Source organism: Lytechinus variegatus, chromosome 9 (genome assembly GCF_018143015.1).
Source record: "Lytechinus variegatus isolate NC3 chromosome 9, Lvar_3.0, whole genome shotgun sequence".
Classification (NCBI taxonomy): domain Eukaryota; kingdom Metazoa; phylum Echinodermata; class Echinoidea; order Temnopleuroida; family Toxopneustidae; genus Lytechinus; species Lytechinus variegatus.
The window spans coordinates 5,196,024-5,215,321 of NC_054748.1; the positions used below are offsets into that span (position 1 = coordinate 5,196,024).

At 35.0% G+C, this 19,298-nt stretch overlaps 1 protein-coding gene across 1 annotated transcript in view; it reads left to right on the forward strand.

Moving 5' to 3' along the window:
• LOC121421236 overlaps nucleotides 1-17,311 on the forward strand; it is a 42,544-nt gene extending 25,233 nt beyond the window's left edge. Inside the window, exons 9-12 of the mRNA XM_041615898.1 lie at nucleotides 11,164-11,331; nucleotides 15,056-15,226; nucleotides 16,036-16,206; nucleotides 17,018-17,311. Coding sequence (XP_041471832.1) covers nucleotides 11,164-11,331; nucleotides 15,056-15,226; nucleotides 16,036-16,206; nucleotides 17,018-17,224 — 717 coding nt within the window. The 3' untranslated portion in view covers nucleotides 17,225-17,311. The remainder of the gene's footprint in view (nucleotides 1-11,163; nucleotides 11,332-15,055; nucleotides 15,227-16,035; nucleotides 16,207-17,017) is intronic.
• Nucleotides 17,312-19,298: the final 1,987 nt, after the last annotated feature.

The window sequence follows — 19,298 nt, forward strand, 5'->3', positions numbered from 1 at the left end:
TATCATTATTACGTAATTGATCTCACATCTCTCTCTCTCTATCTATCCATCGATCTCTCGTAATCTCTGGACTCTCCTTTCTTTTTCATCTCGGGTTTTTTTTTTCAATATATGCTGGATATTCTTTTTCTTGTGGAAAATATAATGCAATATAAATATGAAAATATAATGACAATCTGAGACAAGAAAAGGGCCTCATTGCATATTTTGCCTTTGAATAATTGATTATTATCAAACTGTAGGCTTCATTTCATTCAGCGAGCGAGCATACATAGCAAGCGGTTTGAAAAAAAGGCAACGGTCTTCGTCGACATGCCAGGAAACCCAATGGGATCACTATTTGATATAAAATCGTAGCTGAACAGTGAAAGAACGATAGATAAAACAGGTAAAATTCACTCTGTGGACATTTCATGATGGGGTGAAATATTCATTATATCTGTTCGGCATTAAAAAGAATAATGTTCGACCAAAGTAGCAACCTGTCTGATAGCGACTACATTTTATTGTTCATTCCACCAAGTCATAAACAATAGATGCCCAGACTCCCTTTCATGAGGAATGTCTAATCCGCGCTCCCTCCTGACCTATTATCGAGGAAAGCAATTTAGCACAGGATGTTTATAGAAATCGGGCCACGCGCGCGTCTTTTGATTTGACAATTGAATACTTTCAAAGGTTCCGATACGAACAATAGCTTTTCTCTCCGTTGAGATCAAGATTAAAATTCCTCTGTCTCTTTCCCCAACACCTTCCATTGACTTATTGCCATTAAAATACATAATTTTTATTAAAATATTTGTTTCGACTTTAAGACATTTTGCATCAACAATATGCGTCAAATTTCCTGTAATCTAACTGATGATGATGACGATAGGGATGATGGTAAAGATGCCATGGATAATGTCGAGAATGATAACAAGAAATCAAGGGGGAAACAGCACACCTCCACCACCACGACCACCAGCACAAACACTGGCAGCGTTACTTCCACTTATCAAAAGCATAAAGAAAACAAATAGTTTAAAATAAATAAATCAACTTATAGCTGTATCCTACTTTGCATATTTAGAAATAAAGGATAAAGATGAAATTTAAGATTGAAGAAATGTATAAGCTATATACATGTAATTCTTGACAAATCAAACATACAGAAAATTGAAAGATAAAAGCGGAAAAAGAAATAACGAAGCGATGGGATGTGAAGGTAGCAATTACTAACAATTTGTAGAAATTTAGATCTTTATAATTTGTTAAACCTTTGTTTATTCAAGTAATATGTTTGTAATGGATCATCTATCGGAAAAGTAAGATATTGCTTTCGACAATATCAGAAATTATATTTACTACACCTCTTATTTGTGATATCGATAATTACCCCGTCATTGAAAATATTAATCTGGTAAGGATTAATTTGACTTCCCCTTTCCTGAAAAAAAATGAAATGGACATCATTTGCTGTTCACATTTTATATAAATGACACCAATAAACTTCTTTATAACGTGCATTGTCAATATTTTATTCATGCGGTAGGACTCATGCACAATAAACATACTCGATATGTTAGTACATTTAACATTTTCAATTTCAAATTTCAATTTTCAAATTTGCTTGATATATTATTTTTTTCATTTAGTAGTATATGATATCAGATTTGACATATGAGCTCAGCGTGTAGGGTTATTTACCCATCATCGTTTTGCTGGCAAAAAGGGAAAATCAAAAGAAAGCGGATCATCGGAAGAAATGATACATTGATTAATATTAATTATTTCTCGCTAATAAAACAAATGAGGAAGAATGAAAAAAAACGCATTGCGGAAAATGCATGAAATTCACAGAATTTTGTAAATAAAAGATCACACACATCATACATTTTATTTCGCCCTTGCCGCATTGACTTTTAAAATTCAATAACTTTGTTATTTGTTATCCAGTTTTTATGAATTTTTCGGTAATTTGCTCAGTGAATCCTGCCCTATTTATAAAACTATAAAACTTTCAGCCCGGACCATCCCTTTAATGATAATAAGAATAAGGTGAAGGAGAAAAATATCGAAAATGATAATAATAATTAAAATAACAATAATATAATAATGATAATGATAATAGTCATACTAATAATGATAATAATAATAACAATAATAAATTAATAAATAAACAATGAGTGTGATGATTGCAGTGCGACGAGAGTTGGATGACAGCCTTCTTTACTCATATATTCATAAAGAGAACAATATTATGAGAATGCAAAAAACAAAGTATAAAACCTCCCCCCCCAAAAAAAAAATAAAAATCTCCCCCAAACCGTGAACATTTGCAGGCACAAAAAAGCCTTGACACAAGAATACTACCATACCGGCCTGCAAAAGACCCGATCGATACCTCATGAATATTCATGTAACAATAGCGAATGGGCGAGTAGTGCTGGGTGAGGATCATCGTACCGCTCTGTCATTGGTCAATTCTGAGCTCAATGCCTTCGTACACTCGCCTTTGCTCTGCCCATAGAAGTACGTGTATTGCTACACACAACCGTTATATCACATGTTTCTATAGGGGAAATCTTGATTCAGATCGCTGCAATATCCAAAATCAACTCTTCAAAATAATGATGCAAAAATACAATCTTACTCAAAAAATGTCTATGTAAACCACTATTTGTTATATGATAAAATGAATTGTGAATTTCTTGCCAGTATAACAACATAAAAAACACAGAATATGGTGTTGATTTTCTGGCTGTAAAATTGGTTAAACAAAAAAAAAGTTACTTTGTCACAAATAGCTGCCACCGGCATAAGTGGCCTATGGGCACAAATAGCTGCCAATGGCGCTTAAAGAGTTAATCTTTTCTCTAGACCCAGTTAATGAAGACTGGTGGAATTAATGTCTGTAGTTGTTATTCAACTTATTTGGTGTATTATTGTGAATACATGCGCTAAGAGTAAATTGAGAATCAAGCGTAGTCTTTTTTCCAGACCTGGTTAATTAAAAAAATGAAATATAAGTCCGAAGTCTTTTTTCCATACCCAGTTGATAAAAAATTATACGATATGTCCAAAGTCTTTTTTCAGACACGGGTATTTCTAAATTACAATATAAGTCCAAACTAAGATACGATAATGATATTCCAGTGGAATAAAGGGGGGGGGGGTTCTTATCTTTTTTTGGCAACCAGTCAAATGAGAATCGAGCTTAGTCTTTTTTCCAGACCCAGTTAATGAAGACTGGTGGAATTAATGTATGTGGCTGCTTCAGCTTATGTGGTGTATAATTGTGAATATATGCGCTTAGAGTAAAGTGAGAATCAAGCGTAATCTTGACCTGGTTACTTAAAACTAAAAACTAAACCCAATAGTAAGCGTTCATGTAGCACAAAACTGCAAAGTCTTTTCTGTCGACCCGGTTACTTAAAACTAAAAACTAAACCCTATATTAATGCATTCATATAGCTCAGACACGTTTCTCGGGTTATTTAAAACATCAAATCTTAAAAAAAGACCACACAATCTATTGATGTTGAATAACATGAAAATAAAGTGTAGACATTCATCCAGATCAGATTATTTCAAAATAAGAAATGATTGAAAAAAAAGATCCTCCACTCTTGGTAATGTTGAATTCCATGAAAATATAGCATAGTCTTTCCTCCTTAATTATGAATTACATGTACATTTTCAAAACAATATAAAGACCCCATAATCTTATTAAAGCTGGATAACATGGACATACACATGTAGCGCAGTCTTTCAGCCCGACCCAGTTTTATTTTTCAAAATTACGCTAATGGTAATTATGATTAAAAAAATCAAAATCTAAGACCAAACGATCCTTCAACCTAAGAAATGCTTTAAAAAAGAAGGTTAGAGCGTCGTCTTTAGTCCAGACCTAATCATTAAAACAAATACGCAAAAAAATATTCTAACATAATTCTCTATCATATTCTTATTCTTGTGAAATAGCGTGAGTTTGAAAATCTACTCTTTTCTCCAGACCCGGCTATTTAAAAATGAATTTATAAAACTTCAAATCTAAGACCAGTCTTCCAAAGTTACACCCAGTAAAGAAATATGACTTTACCCCACCTAGTTTTTTTTAATAATACTACGAGCCCAACAAAACATTGCAATAATGCATGGGTAAAGCAAACATCCTTCCTCCAGACTTTGTTATTATTTGAAAAAAATGGAATAGTTTTTAAAAATATTCTAAAACGAAGACCCAATAATTTCATTACTGTGGAATAACACGAAGACCAATTGTCGAAGATCGACTTTCCTCCAGGCACAATTATTTCAAAAATAAAAAATCAATAAACCCCAACCCCCAACAACGAATCTAAGAACAAACAATTCTCCAAATTAAGACCATGCATGTAGAAAAGGACATGTTTAGAGTGTTGTCTTTATTCCAGACCCAGTGATTTAAAAATGATTTAAACAATTTTAAGAAAACATAAGACTTTGTCATATTCTTATTCTTGTGGAATAAGACGACTATTATGCTTAGTCTTTCTTCAAGACCCGGTTATTTAAAAGATAAACAAATATTGAAAAAAATAACAGCTAAGACCAATCTTCAAAATTAAACCCAGTGTAAATGCTTGGGCTTAAAGTAATGTCTTTACCCCTCACCCAGTTCTCTTAAAAATACAAATAAACATTACTCTTAAACCTTCTTCCAAAGTATAAAACCCTCGTGATAACGCATACTTAATTTGACTAGACCAGCTTGTTAAAAAAAACCAGAACAACAAAACAAACATTTAAAATTAAAACCCTCTTCCAGCCTAAGATCCTGTAATATATAATGTATTTAAACATTCACTTTTTCTTCCAGGCAAAGAAATTTATAATTAATAACAACCATCAAAACTTAGAGCTCGGGGAGCATTTCATGAAAAACGAGTTGTCTGACGTTTAATCCGACAAGTCCCATTTTATCCGACACTAGCCATGGAAGCACTGCATCTTAGCCAATCAACATCAAGGTCGGACATAAATGTTGATGAAATACTCCCACAATCATCTTATTCGTGTTGAAAAGGCACGAGAATAAGATTGAGTCTTAGTTATGAAGATTTCATTTATCTTATATTTGAAAATGACAAGGTCTGGAATAAAGAAAACTCTCTAAACTTTTATTCATTGAAGGTTATTAGTTTGAAGGATAGTTGGGTTTTAGATTCTGTTGTTCTTTTTTAACATAATTTTTGTTATTTTGAAATAATTGGGTCTGGAGAAAGACTACACCATATTTCCATGCTATTCAATAGTGATAAGATTACAGGGTCTTTGTTTTGCTGTTGGTTGTTGTTGTGTGTTTTATGATTTTTATAACTGGGTCTGGAGGAAAGACCACGCTATATTTCCATGTTACTCAACATAAATAGGATCGTGGGTCTTTGTTTGCTTTTCTTTTTTATTGTTACTAATTTATTGTTGTTATTCATCATGTGTTATTTGAAAGATGTGGGTCTGGATGAAAGACTATGCTATATTTCCATGTTATTAAACATTAATAAGAGGGTTGGGTTACTTTTTGCCTGATTCCACCAGTTTTGAATAACAGGGTGTGGAGAAAACACTATGCTTGATTCTCATTTTTATTCAGCCACTAGAATATCATTGTCGTATGTTAGTTTGGACCTATATTATAATTTTTGAAATAAACAGGTCTGGAAAAAAGACTTTGGACTTATATAATAATTTTTTTATTAACTGGGTCTGGAAAAAAGAATTTGGACTCACATAATAATTTCTGAAACCACTGGGTATGGAAAAAAGACTTTGGACTGATATTATAATTTTTTAATTAACCGGGTCTGGAAAAAAAGACTTTGGACTTATATAATAATTTTTTTCATTAACTGGGTCTGGAAAAAACTTTGGAGTGATATTTTGATTTTTCAATCAACCGGGTCTGGAAAAAAAGACTTTGGACTTATACAATATTTTTTTTAACAACTGGGTCTGGAAAAAAGACTTTGGACTCATATAACAATTAAAAAAAACTGGGTCTGGAAAAAAGACTTTGGACTTATATACTAGTTTTTTAATTAATCGGGTCTGGAAAAAAAAACTTTGGACTTATCCTCAAGAAAGAGTTTGCACTTTTGTGCTATATGAATGCATTTCTATAGGATTTTAGTTTAGGACGGATTCGTCAAAAATCCCTTCAAATTTATTACATTTGTGGGTAAAGTCATTATTACATTTGTGGGCGATCAAAAATTATTACATTTGTGGGTAAAGTGCATTATTACATTTGTGGGCGAAGTTATTACATTTGTGGGCGTTATTACATTTGTAGGTAAAGTGTTATTACATTTGTGGGCGATTATTACATTTGTGGGCGTTATTACATTTGTGGGCGATTATTACATTTGTGGGTGTAACAGGGGGCAAAACGCTGATGTCCTAACAGTCATTTCTACGCTTTATTCTTATAAAACAACATAAAAACTGTAATTATCTTATAAGCCCTATTTAAATATTGCGACCGCCAAATACTCATCTCTTTCGTACTTTGTAGTTGTTAAAATATTACATTTAATTAATTTATTGTAAGCGGTTTGGGCCTAATATGAAAAGCGCAGTACAAATAACAAGTAATAATGAATAATAATGATATTTATTTTAACCTGAAAATTGACTATTCTGGGCAATGTTTGTGAAGCTGAACAAGATGCGTACTGCGAGCGATAAGCGCGAGCAGAAATTTTTAATATGGTTTCGGGCTTGATCGACAAGGGACCTGTAAAGTAGGTTTTGCAGTTAGCCATTAAAACGATGCATATTTCAACTATTAAATAATGTGAGCGCAAAGCGCGGGGTGAATTTCTTGTGAAATTCTGACCTAAAAATGGGACACTCTAATCATGTTTTGTTCAGTTTATTTATTCATTCATTTCAATCTTAAAAAAGGCATTGAGTACAGATATATAAATAGAAAAAAACACATTCAAATATATACATCAGTATTTTAAAAATGTAAACATTCAAAACACTACTTAAAATAAACACAATGATATTCATGTATAATTAGGCCTGTGTACGGTAATAATAATGAGAAACGAAAAGGAGGACTTAAAATAAAGCCAAAAGTGGCCTTGGGGGTTAAAGTCTCCGTAGAATAATAAATGCTAATTTGGAGGCTACTTAGTATATTATACAATAATCAAAGAATGTATGACAACTTAGGTTGCAAAAGTAAGTGGATTAGTATAAATCATGAAAAAGGATGGGTATTTTTTTTCTTCCTACATTAATTATGCGAGCGCAAAGCACGATCTGATCTGAATCTAGACAATTTTAGCACGTTTTGAATAAAGATGAAGCTGCGCCGTATCTCAATATTGCGCGTGTGTTTTAGAGTTAGACAGAATCTGGGCATTCTGATATTTCTATCACGAAAATCAATAATGCAAGCGAAAAGCGCGAGCGGAAAATATTTGATATTCCGGTATGAAAATGGTGTAGTGGATGTGGAAAGCACTTGATAAATGATGCGAGTGTGAAGCGCGAGCTGATATCTTCATTAATATTTTGACCAAGGACCTAGACATTCTAGGTCTAAGGACATTTTGTCATCATATGAAACTGGTGACAACTTTCTTATTCCTCTTCCTAAGAGCGATATGAAACAAATGAAACTGTGGTGTTGTCGATATTCTTTTCTGAAAAGGGACAATTTAGTCATTAAGAATTCATGATTTTTTATTATCATATTTATTAATGTAATAAGCCTGAGTGACTGAAATGTGCTGACACCGATGCCTGAAAACTGAATTTTTTAAGCACTTTTGTAATCAAAAATAGGATTTGTGAGTTGATATATTTTTAACGAAAATGCGAGCGCAAATCGTGAGACTGTCATAAACAAGGGGGGGGGGGGTTTAAGTAGTTTTTATATAATTTGGCAAATCAAATTATGCGAGCGCATAGTGCAAGCTGCAAGTTGTATTCACACCATAGAACGGACATTAAACAGAGCACTTAAAAATCAGTTTGTAAATTAAACAAAATAATGAATACTGTCCGAGCTGAAATATGCTTTGTATATCGACTTCAAAACTTAATTTTAAGCTACATACCAGTCTATTTAGCAGGATATGTACCTCGTCAAACAGGCTATGTAAGCGCGAAGCGCCTGCGACAAATTTAATGTAGTGACATGAAATATATTTTTCAATCATTTTCCAAGTCTTCCCCTGACCTTTTTAAACTCGTCTCCCTCATCTTATTTTACCTCTTCTTTTCCCTCTTTTTCCCCCTTTTCCTTTTTTTCTTTCCTTCCCCTTTTTTTCATTTGTTTGCTCCGCCAATAGGGGGAGGGGCGGGCACCTCGGCCCCCCTTGATCTATCTGCCTATGGATGGAGCTCACTTTTAAAGCTTTCTTACAGCGTTCGTTTGATTCCAAGATACTCAAGAATACCTTGAGTACATCTTACGTCAAGCGTACGGCTGACGTATGACTCTGTGCACTCCCTTTGTCTAGGGGGTTATTGTCCGGGGGGAGGTAATTGTTCTTGGTGGTAATTGTCCGGGGAGTTATTGTCCTGGGGGTATTTGCCCGGGGGGTAATTGTCCGGGGGTAGTTGTCCGGGGGGGGGGTAATTGTCCGGGGGTAATTGTCCGGGGGTAATTGTTCGGGGGGTTATTGTCCTGGATGTAATTTTCCGGGGGGTAATTGTCCGGGGGTAGTTGTCCGGGGGTAATTCCCCAAGGGTAGTTGTGCGGGGGGTAATTGTCCGGGGGTAATTGCCCTCAGGGGGTAATAGTCCTCAGGGGTAGTTGTCTGGGGGTAGTTGTCCGGGGGGTAATTGTCATCGGGGGGGTAATTGTCCGGGGGTAGTTGTCCACGAACCAATGTCATCAACCGCAGCACAGTCAAAATAAGCTCCAGTCATGACAGTTTCTAACCGAATATGAAGTAGGCATAAACAATCTTAGGGGACATAAGCAGATACTAAACAGTCCAGGCATAGAGCTGAGCATGCTGAAAAAGAGAAAATGGAAAACCACCGTGAATGCATATGCGGAAACTCCGCAAAATTTTTCGGTTGAAGGAAAATGTTTAAAAAGAGAGCGTTGTCTACCAAGTTCCAGTTACAACGCTGAACACTAACACAATTGAAAAGGATTTTAGTTAAACCGAGAACGCATTCAAAACGAGATATAACGGACACAGAAGCAGCTATAACAGCAAGCTTTACTATTACAGAAACACCAAGGTCCTCGATATTAAAATACAGCAACACGCCATTTTCCATCCGTTGGAAAGAAAGCATAACTTACTCAACTGCGTCATAAACATAGGGGTAATCAAGTATCGCTGACAAGTCTTAGGTCACATGATCAAGTTCAAATGCAATTTAGGGTCAATAAATGTCGTGTTGTATCATTATATGAATTTTTGTGTTTTTTGTAATTAGTTTATAGTAGTTTTCAAAGTCATTACTGCTGCTGTATTGAATCGCGTACTGCGTGTGAGACTGCCACAGTCGCTTCACTTGTTTCGTCTCACCTGCTGAGCAGAGTGACCCTATAGGCGCCACTTTTTAAGGCGGCGGCGGCGTCAAAATCAAATATTAACCGAAGGTGATTTTTTTTTAATGACAGCATAACTTAAAAAGTATAAGGACCTAGTTCATAAAACTGAAATATAAGATTAATCAAGTATTTCTGAACATCCTGATTGAGTTTAAGGTCACAGGATTAAATTCAAATGTCATTTAGGGTCAATGAACATTTTTCCAAGTTGAGGGTATCTGTTGAATCATCATCATAACTTTTAAAGTTTATTGGTCTAGTTCATAACTCTTAGACATAAGAGTAATCAAGTATCACTGAACATCTCACGCGAGTTTCAGGTCACATGATCAAAGTCAACGGTCATTCTAGGTCATCGAACTTTGGTCGTCTTCGAGAAAATTATTCGATTGCTGTCATAACTTTCAAAGTTTATAAATATAGTTTATAAAATGTGGATATAGGGGTAATCAACTATCACAAATTTTGGGTCGCATGATCGATGTCAAATTTCATTTATTTTCAATGATAATATTGTATCACTATATTATGGGCCTTTTGTAAATATCAGTTTGCAAAGTCAGCACTGTCGCTATATTGAGTCGCGTGATGCAGGTGAGACTGTCAGATGCGCTCCACTTGTTTTTTTTTCTGGGTCTCGCCGTACATTTCTTTAAAAGGAATTGGGATTTTGAGAATATAAGGATGTTGCTTTGTGGAATGATTTAATGAATTCCTAGTAAGAGAAAACTTATAACATACTAAGAAAACTAATTATGTATCCAAAAAGTTTGTAATTCTTCAATGCGTCGAATACTTTATCTAGAAGTTCACGAAGAAATAGAAAGACGTAAAATGATTATTGGTTTATTTTGTGTGGAAGGGGAGGGGTTACTCCATCACTGAACTATTTGATAACAATAAAAAACAAGAGCAAAAATATCCTTTTCGAGTAGGGGTCGAACAAAACTATTTATTACTCAGATTTCTAGGCATTGTTATTTAGCAAAGAACATTAAACAGGTGTTATAGCACGATTCATAAACAAAACAGGATATATGGGGCTAGCAAAAGCAAAATCGTATAAAGGTTGATATTGGATTCAGATGAAAGAAGACAAGTGCATCTTTTTGTTCATTTAAAAATAAAGATTTTTTTTGCACATAATTTATACAAATGTAAATCACCTGTGGCAACTCTCTTGTAAATAATAAACAGTAAAATAAATGTTAATGACAGAATGATAGATACGTAGCTTCACTCAAGATCCCTCAGAGCTCTCATCAAGTTTGAATCAGAGGTTGAAAAAATGCTTTCGCCGGTAATCGAATTAAACATATGAGAGGGACATTGATTTTTCATTTACCACCTAATCATTAGAAATAAACGGATAATACTTTTTTTCAAATTAGAGTATACGGGAGTAAGTGATTATTGCTCAGATTTATTCAATAAAAACTCAACAGCTCAAAGAGGGAAATTATGCGGGTATTACACCCTCTGTGAAGTTGCGTTGTTATATCAGTCTGATGGTCTAGTAGTGGGGAACATGCTACTAATGTAAATGGGATCTAGACCATTGACCAATGATTCAACAAACCTATCATACATTTTCATTTTTATAGATCCACACTGTAAATTTCAGTGGTTTGGACGTTGTGAATCAGCAATCAGGATCATGTTGTCTTGGGAAATTTCTCTCTCTACTCCCTCGTCTTACACACCTGACGATCTCCTCCTGTTCCTTTCATGATGATTTCTACAGAGAGATCGCTGAACCTGCTTCAACTCAGGTTAGATATACAAAGATAAATTTGAGCTTTGATTAGAAAGGTATATAAATCTAAATGTAACCCCAAAACAATTTTCTGAAAGTAAAACGTCAGCTTTGATGAAGAATACAATGAAGAATATATTTCACTCTCTTTCTTTTAGGTGTGAATTATTGGAAACTAGAAATTACAGGTGTTCTCGCACGATTCATAACAAAACAGGATATATGGGGCTAGCAAAAGCAAAATCGTATAAAGGTTGAGATTGGATTCAGATGAAAGAAGAGAAGTGCATCTTTTTGTTAATTTAAAAATAAAGATTTTTTGCACATAATTTATACAAATGTGAATAACCTGTGGCAACTCTCTTGTAAGTAATAAGCAGTAAAACAAATGTACATAACAGAATGATAGATGCATAGCTTCACTCAAGATTCCTCAGAGCTCTCATCAATTCTGAATCAGAGGTTGAAAAAATGCTTTCGCCGGTAATCAAACCCGGGTCTCTTGCTCGGACCGCCATTGCCTTAACCACTAGACCACGGAGGCGGCCCAGCAGTTAGACGAGATCGAGTTGAATTAGCTGGCAGGCAAATTCCTAACTTTTTTATTGATTCTTTTGTCTTTTGGAGCAGATGAGTTAATGAACAATGAGTAGTCGAGTGCCGGAGTTGGATCTCAGCTAATACAAGCCTGAATATATGCATTCATCGGGAAGGAGGAAATATATGGAAACAAATTAGATAATTAGACAATTTACAAGATAGTTGCCACAAGTTGTTTGCATTTATCTAATTTATTCCATGAATAGCAAATGTACTATAGTATATTAGACCTTTACTATGAATATTCCAAAATCAATTGTGGCTGCACCCAACAAGCTCCGCTGCTAACAGCCTCTTTTATTTCCAAACTGCTTATATGATATCTTGATGTAATATTCATACACATTTTATTTATCTTATTGCGTATAATTTGTATATATATATATATATATATATATATATATATATATATATATATATATATATATATGTATATATTGTAAAGAAATGGATGAAGAGAACAATGGTAGGCGTAGCTTATATCAAGGTGATGCCGAAAGAATGTCTCTGCCGGGAATCGAACCAGGGCCCCCAGCTTTGAACGCCGGTGCCTTAACCACTAGACCACAGAGACGGGTTAGTGGCTTGGCCGAACCCAATCCGATTGACCGTCAGATAGACAGATTTTCGACACTATACCAATTACAATTTCATTTCTTGGGTGAAGGTGGGTTTAGAACAATGACAAGCCGCCATGCCTCAGCTGGATCAGAGCTATTGCTTCGATACAGTACATGTATGGGAGAAGAGATACAAATGTGTAAAGTTATATATTTACAACAGTTTTTGGCAACTCTTTTTTATTTAAATATTGTAAAGAAATGGATTAAGAAAACAATGGTAGGCGTAACTTAAACCAAGGTTCCCCAGAGTTTTTTCAGGCTACGCCTTCCATTGTTCTCTTCATCATTTTTTTTACAATATTTAAATAAAAAAGAGTTGCCAAAAGCTGTTGTACATAATTATATAACTTTACACTTTTGTATTTCTTCTCCCATACATGTACTGTATCGAAGCAATAGCTTTGATCCAGCTGAGGCATGGCAGCTTGTCATTGTTCTAAACCCACCTTCACCCGACAAAGGAAATTATAATTGGTATAATGTCGAAAAAATGTCTTTCTGACGGTCAATTGGATTGGGTTCGGCCTAGCCACTAACCCGTCTCTGCGGTCTAGTGGTTAAGGGACCAGTGTTCAAAGCTAGGGGCCCGGGATCGAATCCCGGCAGAGACATTTTTTGGGCATCACCAATTTTTCCAAAGGGTAGATAGCTCTGGGGAACCTTGATTTAAGCTACGCCTACCATTGTTCTCTTCATCCATTTCTTTACAATATTTAAATTAAAAAGAGATGCCAAAAGCTGTTGTACATATATAACTTTACACATATATATATATATATATATATATATATATATATATATATATATATATATATATATATATGTATATACAGTGCCGGCCGCGGGAAACGTCACAGTGCCCCCTAGGGCGGACGCGGTAGCCCGTAGCGGGCATTTGAGGGGAGCGGACGCGGGCGTCTTCCCGCGTCCTAGAAAATTATTGCCCTAGGGAACCGCCCGCGTCTATCCCCGGGGCACTGTGACGTTTCCCGCGGCCGGGAAAAAAGATATATATATATATTGTATATATATATATATATATCTTTCCCTTTCCTTTATCCCTTCTGTTCCCTTTCCCCCCCCCCCTTCCTTTTCTGTGCCCCCTTTCACTCCTTGATTTGTTTCTCCCCTTTATTTTCTATTGCTTTCCCTTTCCCTTCTTTTGTAATACCCCCTCCGTTATATTGCGAAACAACAGTTTCTTGTATTCTATAGAAATGTATAAGTAGCTTAATTTAACATAGCATTATATGTTGGGAAGATAGAAAGAGTAGTTTTAGAGAGGATTGAGAAAGAACTAAACGATAAATGAAAATAAATTTGATGATGAGAGGTGCATATGAAAATGATGTCCACAGATAAACATCGGGAAAAGATGAGAGCTAGTGGTTGAGATAGATAAAGGTAAATCAGGAAGGGGATAAAAAATGATGAAAATTAGAGAGGGGTTCCAGTATTTTGATAAGAATAGTCATATCCTTTTCTTTCATTTTCCTTGTTTCTTTTCTTAGTCCCTTTCCCTCTCTCTTTCTCGCCTTCAGTAACATTTATCCCCGCTATTTCATCTTTCTCAATTTTCCCTTCCTTTTTAATTTCTCACCCCTTATTCCTTCTCTTTATCCTTCTTTCTTTTATTTGCCTTCCACCTTCCCTCTTTTCTTTCTATCTCACCTTCGCTTTTTTTCATCACCTCTGTTTTCTTTCTCTCTAGGTTCTTCTTCTTGGTTTAATTTTCCCCTTTCTTATCCCTTCTCCATTTTACCTTTTCCCTCTTTCTCTTCTTCACCCCCCCCCCCTCTATTCTCTTTCTCCCCTTTCCCCTTCTCTCAGTCCGGGCTCCCAGTTTTCTTTTTCTTTTATCAGCCTTTTATTACCTTTTGCTTCCGATTTGAAAGATTTTTTTCGAAAAGTTTTAGTGTTACAGTGCCGGCTGCGGGAAACGTCACAGTGCCCCGGGGATAGACGCGGGCGGTCATTTTCTAGGAGGGCGGATGCGGGCGTCTTCCCGCGTCCGCTCCCCTCAAATGCCCGTTACGGGCTACCGCGTCCGCCTTAGGGGGCACTTAGACGTTTCCCGCGGCCGGTACTGTATATATATATATATATATACATACAGGTATTGGAAATAAACGAAATGATCTGAAATGAAATATTCAATGATCATGATGATTGTAAGATTTAGATTATACATATACGATTAGGGGTTCAACATCATCATGATTCTGTAAAAATTCTGACATAATGCATATTAAAAACGTTTATGCAGATTATTTATCACTTAACTATTCGAAATAAAAATACTATTTTCGAATTAGGATCAGATTAATTGATTGTTGGGGAGATTCATGCCATGAGCACTCAAAGTTTGAAAGTAACAAGGTATTACATCCTTTGTGAATTTGACCTTTTATATCAATCTGATGGAGGGGAAACTGCTATTAATGTAAACGGTATCTAGACCATTTGATCCATGGTTCACCTATTCATTACCGAAATTACGCGTTTTTATTTCCATAGATCCACAATGTAGAACTCTCCTATCTGAACCTTGTAGATCAGCAATCAGGATCATGTTGTTTTGGGAGGTTTATATCTCTCCTCCCTCGTCTTACAGACCTGACGATCAACAAATGTTCCTTTCATGATGATTTCTACGAGGAAATTGCTAAACGTGCTTCTTCATCTCAGGTTAGATATACAAAGATATATTTATGTTTCATTCGGAAAGGAATCTAGGCTAAGTAACCCCAAAACAATTTTCTGAAATTAAAATGTCAGCTTTAATGAAGAATATAATGAAAAAGAGTATTTCACTCTATCTTTCTTTTAGGAGGCGTGAACTATTGGGAACTAGAAATTATGTTAAAATCTTGAAATAGCTGAACACCTTTTAAAGGGCATTGTGATGAAGAGCAAAAAAAGCGTCATTGAAGAATATAAGCATGAAAGATGAGGTAATAAAAAGCCAGGCTTGTAGTCCCTCGTCGGGTTAGAAACCTATTGCAATGAAGAGAGTAGCAATAGTGCACGAGCGAAATTAAAATATGTTTTATTCAGACGAAAGTGAATTACTATACTATACATAATATTCAAGATGATGTCAATGATGATTGGTTGGCAAACCAAGATTACTCGGTTGATGGTATTATGATTCTTGAGAATAACGGTGTCAATATATTTGAATAAAAAATGAAATATCACTATTGTGTAATAATGATGATGAAACATATGAGAGGGACATTGATCACTCATCAATTGGAAAAAAAGAAGAATACTTCAATTTTCAAATTAGACTATATGGATGTATTTGAATATTGTGAAGATTTATGCCATAAGCAATCAAAGGGGGAAATCAAGTGGATATTACATCCTCTGTGAATTTGATCTTTTATATCAATTTTATGGTCTAGCAGTGGGAAAACTGCCGCTAATGTAAACGTGATCTAGACCATTGACCAATGATTCAACAGTCCTATTATACATTTTTATTTCCATAGATCCAGACTGTAAAATTAATCCGTTTGGACAATGTGAATCAGCAATCAGGATCATGTAGTATTGGGAGGTTTCTCTGTCCACTCTCTCGTCTTACAGACCTGATGATCAACCAAAGTTCCTTTCATGATGATTTCTACAGAGAGATCGCTGAACGTGCTTCTTCATCTCAGGTTAGATATACAAAGATAAATTTGAGCTTTGATTAGAAAGGAATAAAAATGGAGATATAACCCCAAAACAATTTTCTGAAAGTAAAATGTCAGCTTTGATGAAGAATATAATGAAAAAAGTGTTTCACTCTATCTTTCTTTTAGGAGGGTTAAATTATTTTGGAACTAGAAATTATTACACATTAAAATCTTAAATGAGCTGAACACCTTTTAAAAGGCATTGTGAAGAAAACCAAAAAAAAAGAGGAATTGTATAATACGAACATGAAAGATGAACCAATAAAAAGCCAGGTTTGTAGTCCCTCGTCAGGTTAGAAACAAATTGCAATGAAGAGAGTAGCAATAGTGCATGAACAAAGTAAAAATATGTTTTATTCAGACGAATGGGAATACACATGCACTACACATGCAAATATTCAAGATCATAAATGTTGATTGGCTAACCAAGATTAATCAGTTAATGGTATTATGATTTGTTATAATAACGGTGTAAATATATATGAATAAAAACAGATATATCACGATTGTGTAATAATGATAATGAAACATGTGAGAGGGACATTGATCACTAAACAATTGGAAAAAAGAATACTATTTTCAAATTAGAGTATATGGATGTATTTGATTATTGCTCAGATTTATGCCATAAGCAATCAAAGGGGGAAATCAAGTGGATATTACATCCTCTGTAAATTTGATCTTTGATATCAATTTCATGGTCTAGCAGTGGGAAACCTGCAACTAATGTGAATGGGATCTAGACCATTGACCAATGATTCAACAAACCTATTATACATTTTTATTTCCATAGATCCAGACTCTACAGTTAAACGGTTTGTACGTTGTGAATCACCAATCAGGATCATGTTTTCTTGGGAGGTTTCTCTGTCTACTCCCTCGTCTTACAGACCTGATGATCAACCACAGTTCCTTTCATGATGATTTGTACAGAGAGATCGCTGAACGTGCTTCTTCATCTCAGGTTAGATATAAGAAGATAAATTTGAGCTTTGATTAGAAAGGAATATAAATCGAAATGTAACCCCAAAACAATTTTCTGAAAGTAAAATGTCAGCTTTGATGAAGAATATAATGCAAAAAAGTATTTCACTCTATATTTTTTTTAGGAGGGGTGAATTATTTCGGAACTAAAAATTATTACAAATCAAAATCTTAAATAACCTGAACACCTTTTTAAAGGCATTGTGAAGAAGAGCAAAAAAAACAGAGGCACTGAAGAATATGAACAGGAAAGATGACCCAATAAGAAGCCAGGTTTGTAGTTCCTCGTCAGGTTAGAAACATATTGCAATGAAGAGAGTAGCAATAGTGCATGAACAAAGTAAAAATATGTTTTATTCAGACGAATGGGAATACACATGCACTACACATGCAAATATTCAAGATCATAAATGTTGGTTGGCTAACCAAGATTAATCGGTTGATGATATTATATTTTTTTATAATAACGGTGTCAATATATTTGAATAAAAAATGAAATATCACGATTGTGTAATAATGATAATGAAACATATGAGAGGGACATTGATCATTAAACAATTTGAAAAAAAAATACTCTTTTCAAATAAGAGTATTATGGGAGTAATTGATTATTGCTCAGATTTATTCCATAATCACTGTAAGGGAAAATTAAAGGGGTATTACATCCTCTGTGAATCTGACCTTTTATATCAACCTGATGGTCTAGTAATGGGGATCCTGCTGCTCATGTTAATGGGATCAATGGTAAATAAAGAGGCTTTAATAGGAGGAAATTATAACGTTTAACTTTTTTTTGGCATTACTCCTATTAGTTTGAGATCTGTATACTCGATCTGTAATGAAAATCATAAGTCAGAAAAAAATTGAACTAGTGGGATTCGAACCCACCATCTATTGCTTTCCGGGTAGCGACTGAACCACCAGGCTATTCTTGTCAATGGCTAAGCCACGATGAACTGGAATTCAAATACCCTTGATCCTCTTTCTGACTCATTAAAATGCAAATACCGTCCACCGTGGACATTAGATAGTAAATAAAGCTGCTTTAATAGGAGGAAATTGTAATTTTAACCAACTTTCGGCATTACTCTTATTAGTTTAAGATATGTTCGATCTGTAATGCAAATCATAAGTTAGAAAAATGTGTAACCAGTGGGATTCAAACCAGCCATCTACTGCTTTCCGGGCAGCGACTTAACCACCAGGCTATTCTGGTTCATGAGCGATTAACTGGAATTCAACTTATTCAAGTAGCCTCAATCCTCTTCTTTCTGACTCATTAATATGCTAATGCCGTCCGACGTGGACGATGAATAGTAAAATAAAGAGGAAATTATAATTTGTTAAACAATTTTTTTTCTGACATGTGATTTTCATTACAGATCGAGCATACATATCTTAAACTAATAGGAGTTATGCCAAACAATTGTTAACAAATTATTGATCAATGGTTCACATATTCATTCATATGGAATTTACCCAAACATTTAAGCGTCAACCACTTCAAATACACCGCGCGCCGCCGTGAAAAGCAGCAAAAATGTGCCATTCCCCTCCCCCCCTTTCAAATATATATTTTTAACCGATTGGCCTAGTTCACCACCGGAAAAAGCATTAGAAAATTAAACTCTTCTTCGTTATGGTGATGTAAAATCACGATTTTTTGTTGTGCCATCGCACCGTCATTTATTGTTTATTTTCCATCAATTTGGTAAAAATTTCTGTGGTATTGAACTTTTTGAATGAACGCTTCCGGCTAGATCTGGCGGTTTCTTGCCGAGAGTGGGCTATTTTTTACCACAGGAAATAGATTCAAGTCATTCAATTCATTCTGAACATTTTGATATATACATGATTCTCATTGGCGGTTTCTTGCCGAGAGTGGGCTATTTTTTACCACAGGAAAAAGATTCAAGTCATTCAGTTCATTCTGAACATTATATACATGATTCTCATTGGACAAAAAAACCGTCAAAAGATTAAACAAATTGGAGCCTCCGTCTGATTTGGGGAACTTTGCTACATTTGCGCATTTCATTTCTCTACGAGGGAGGGGAAGAGAAACCCGACACCGGGTATCGATGAGCTTG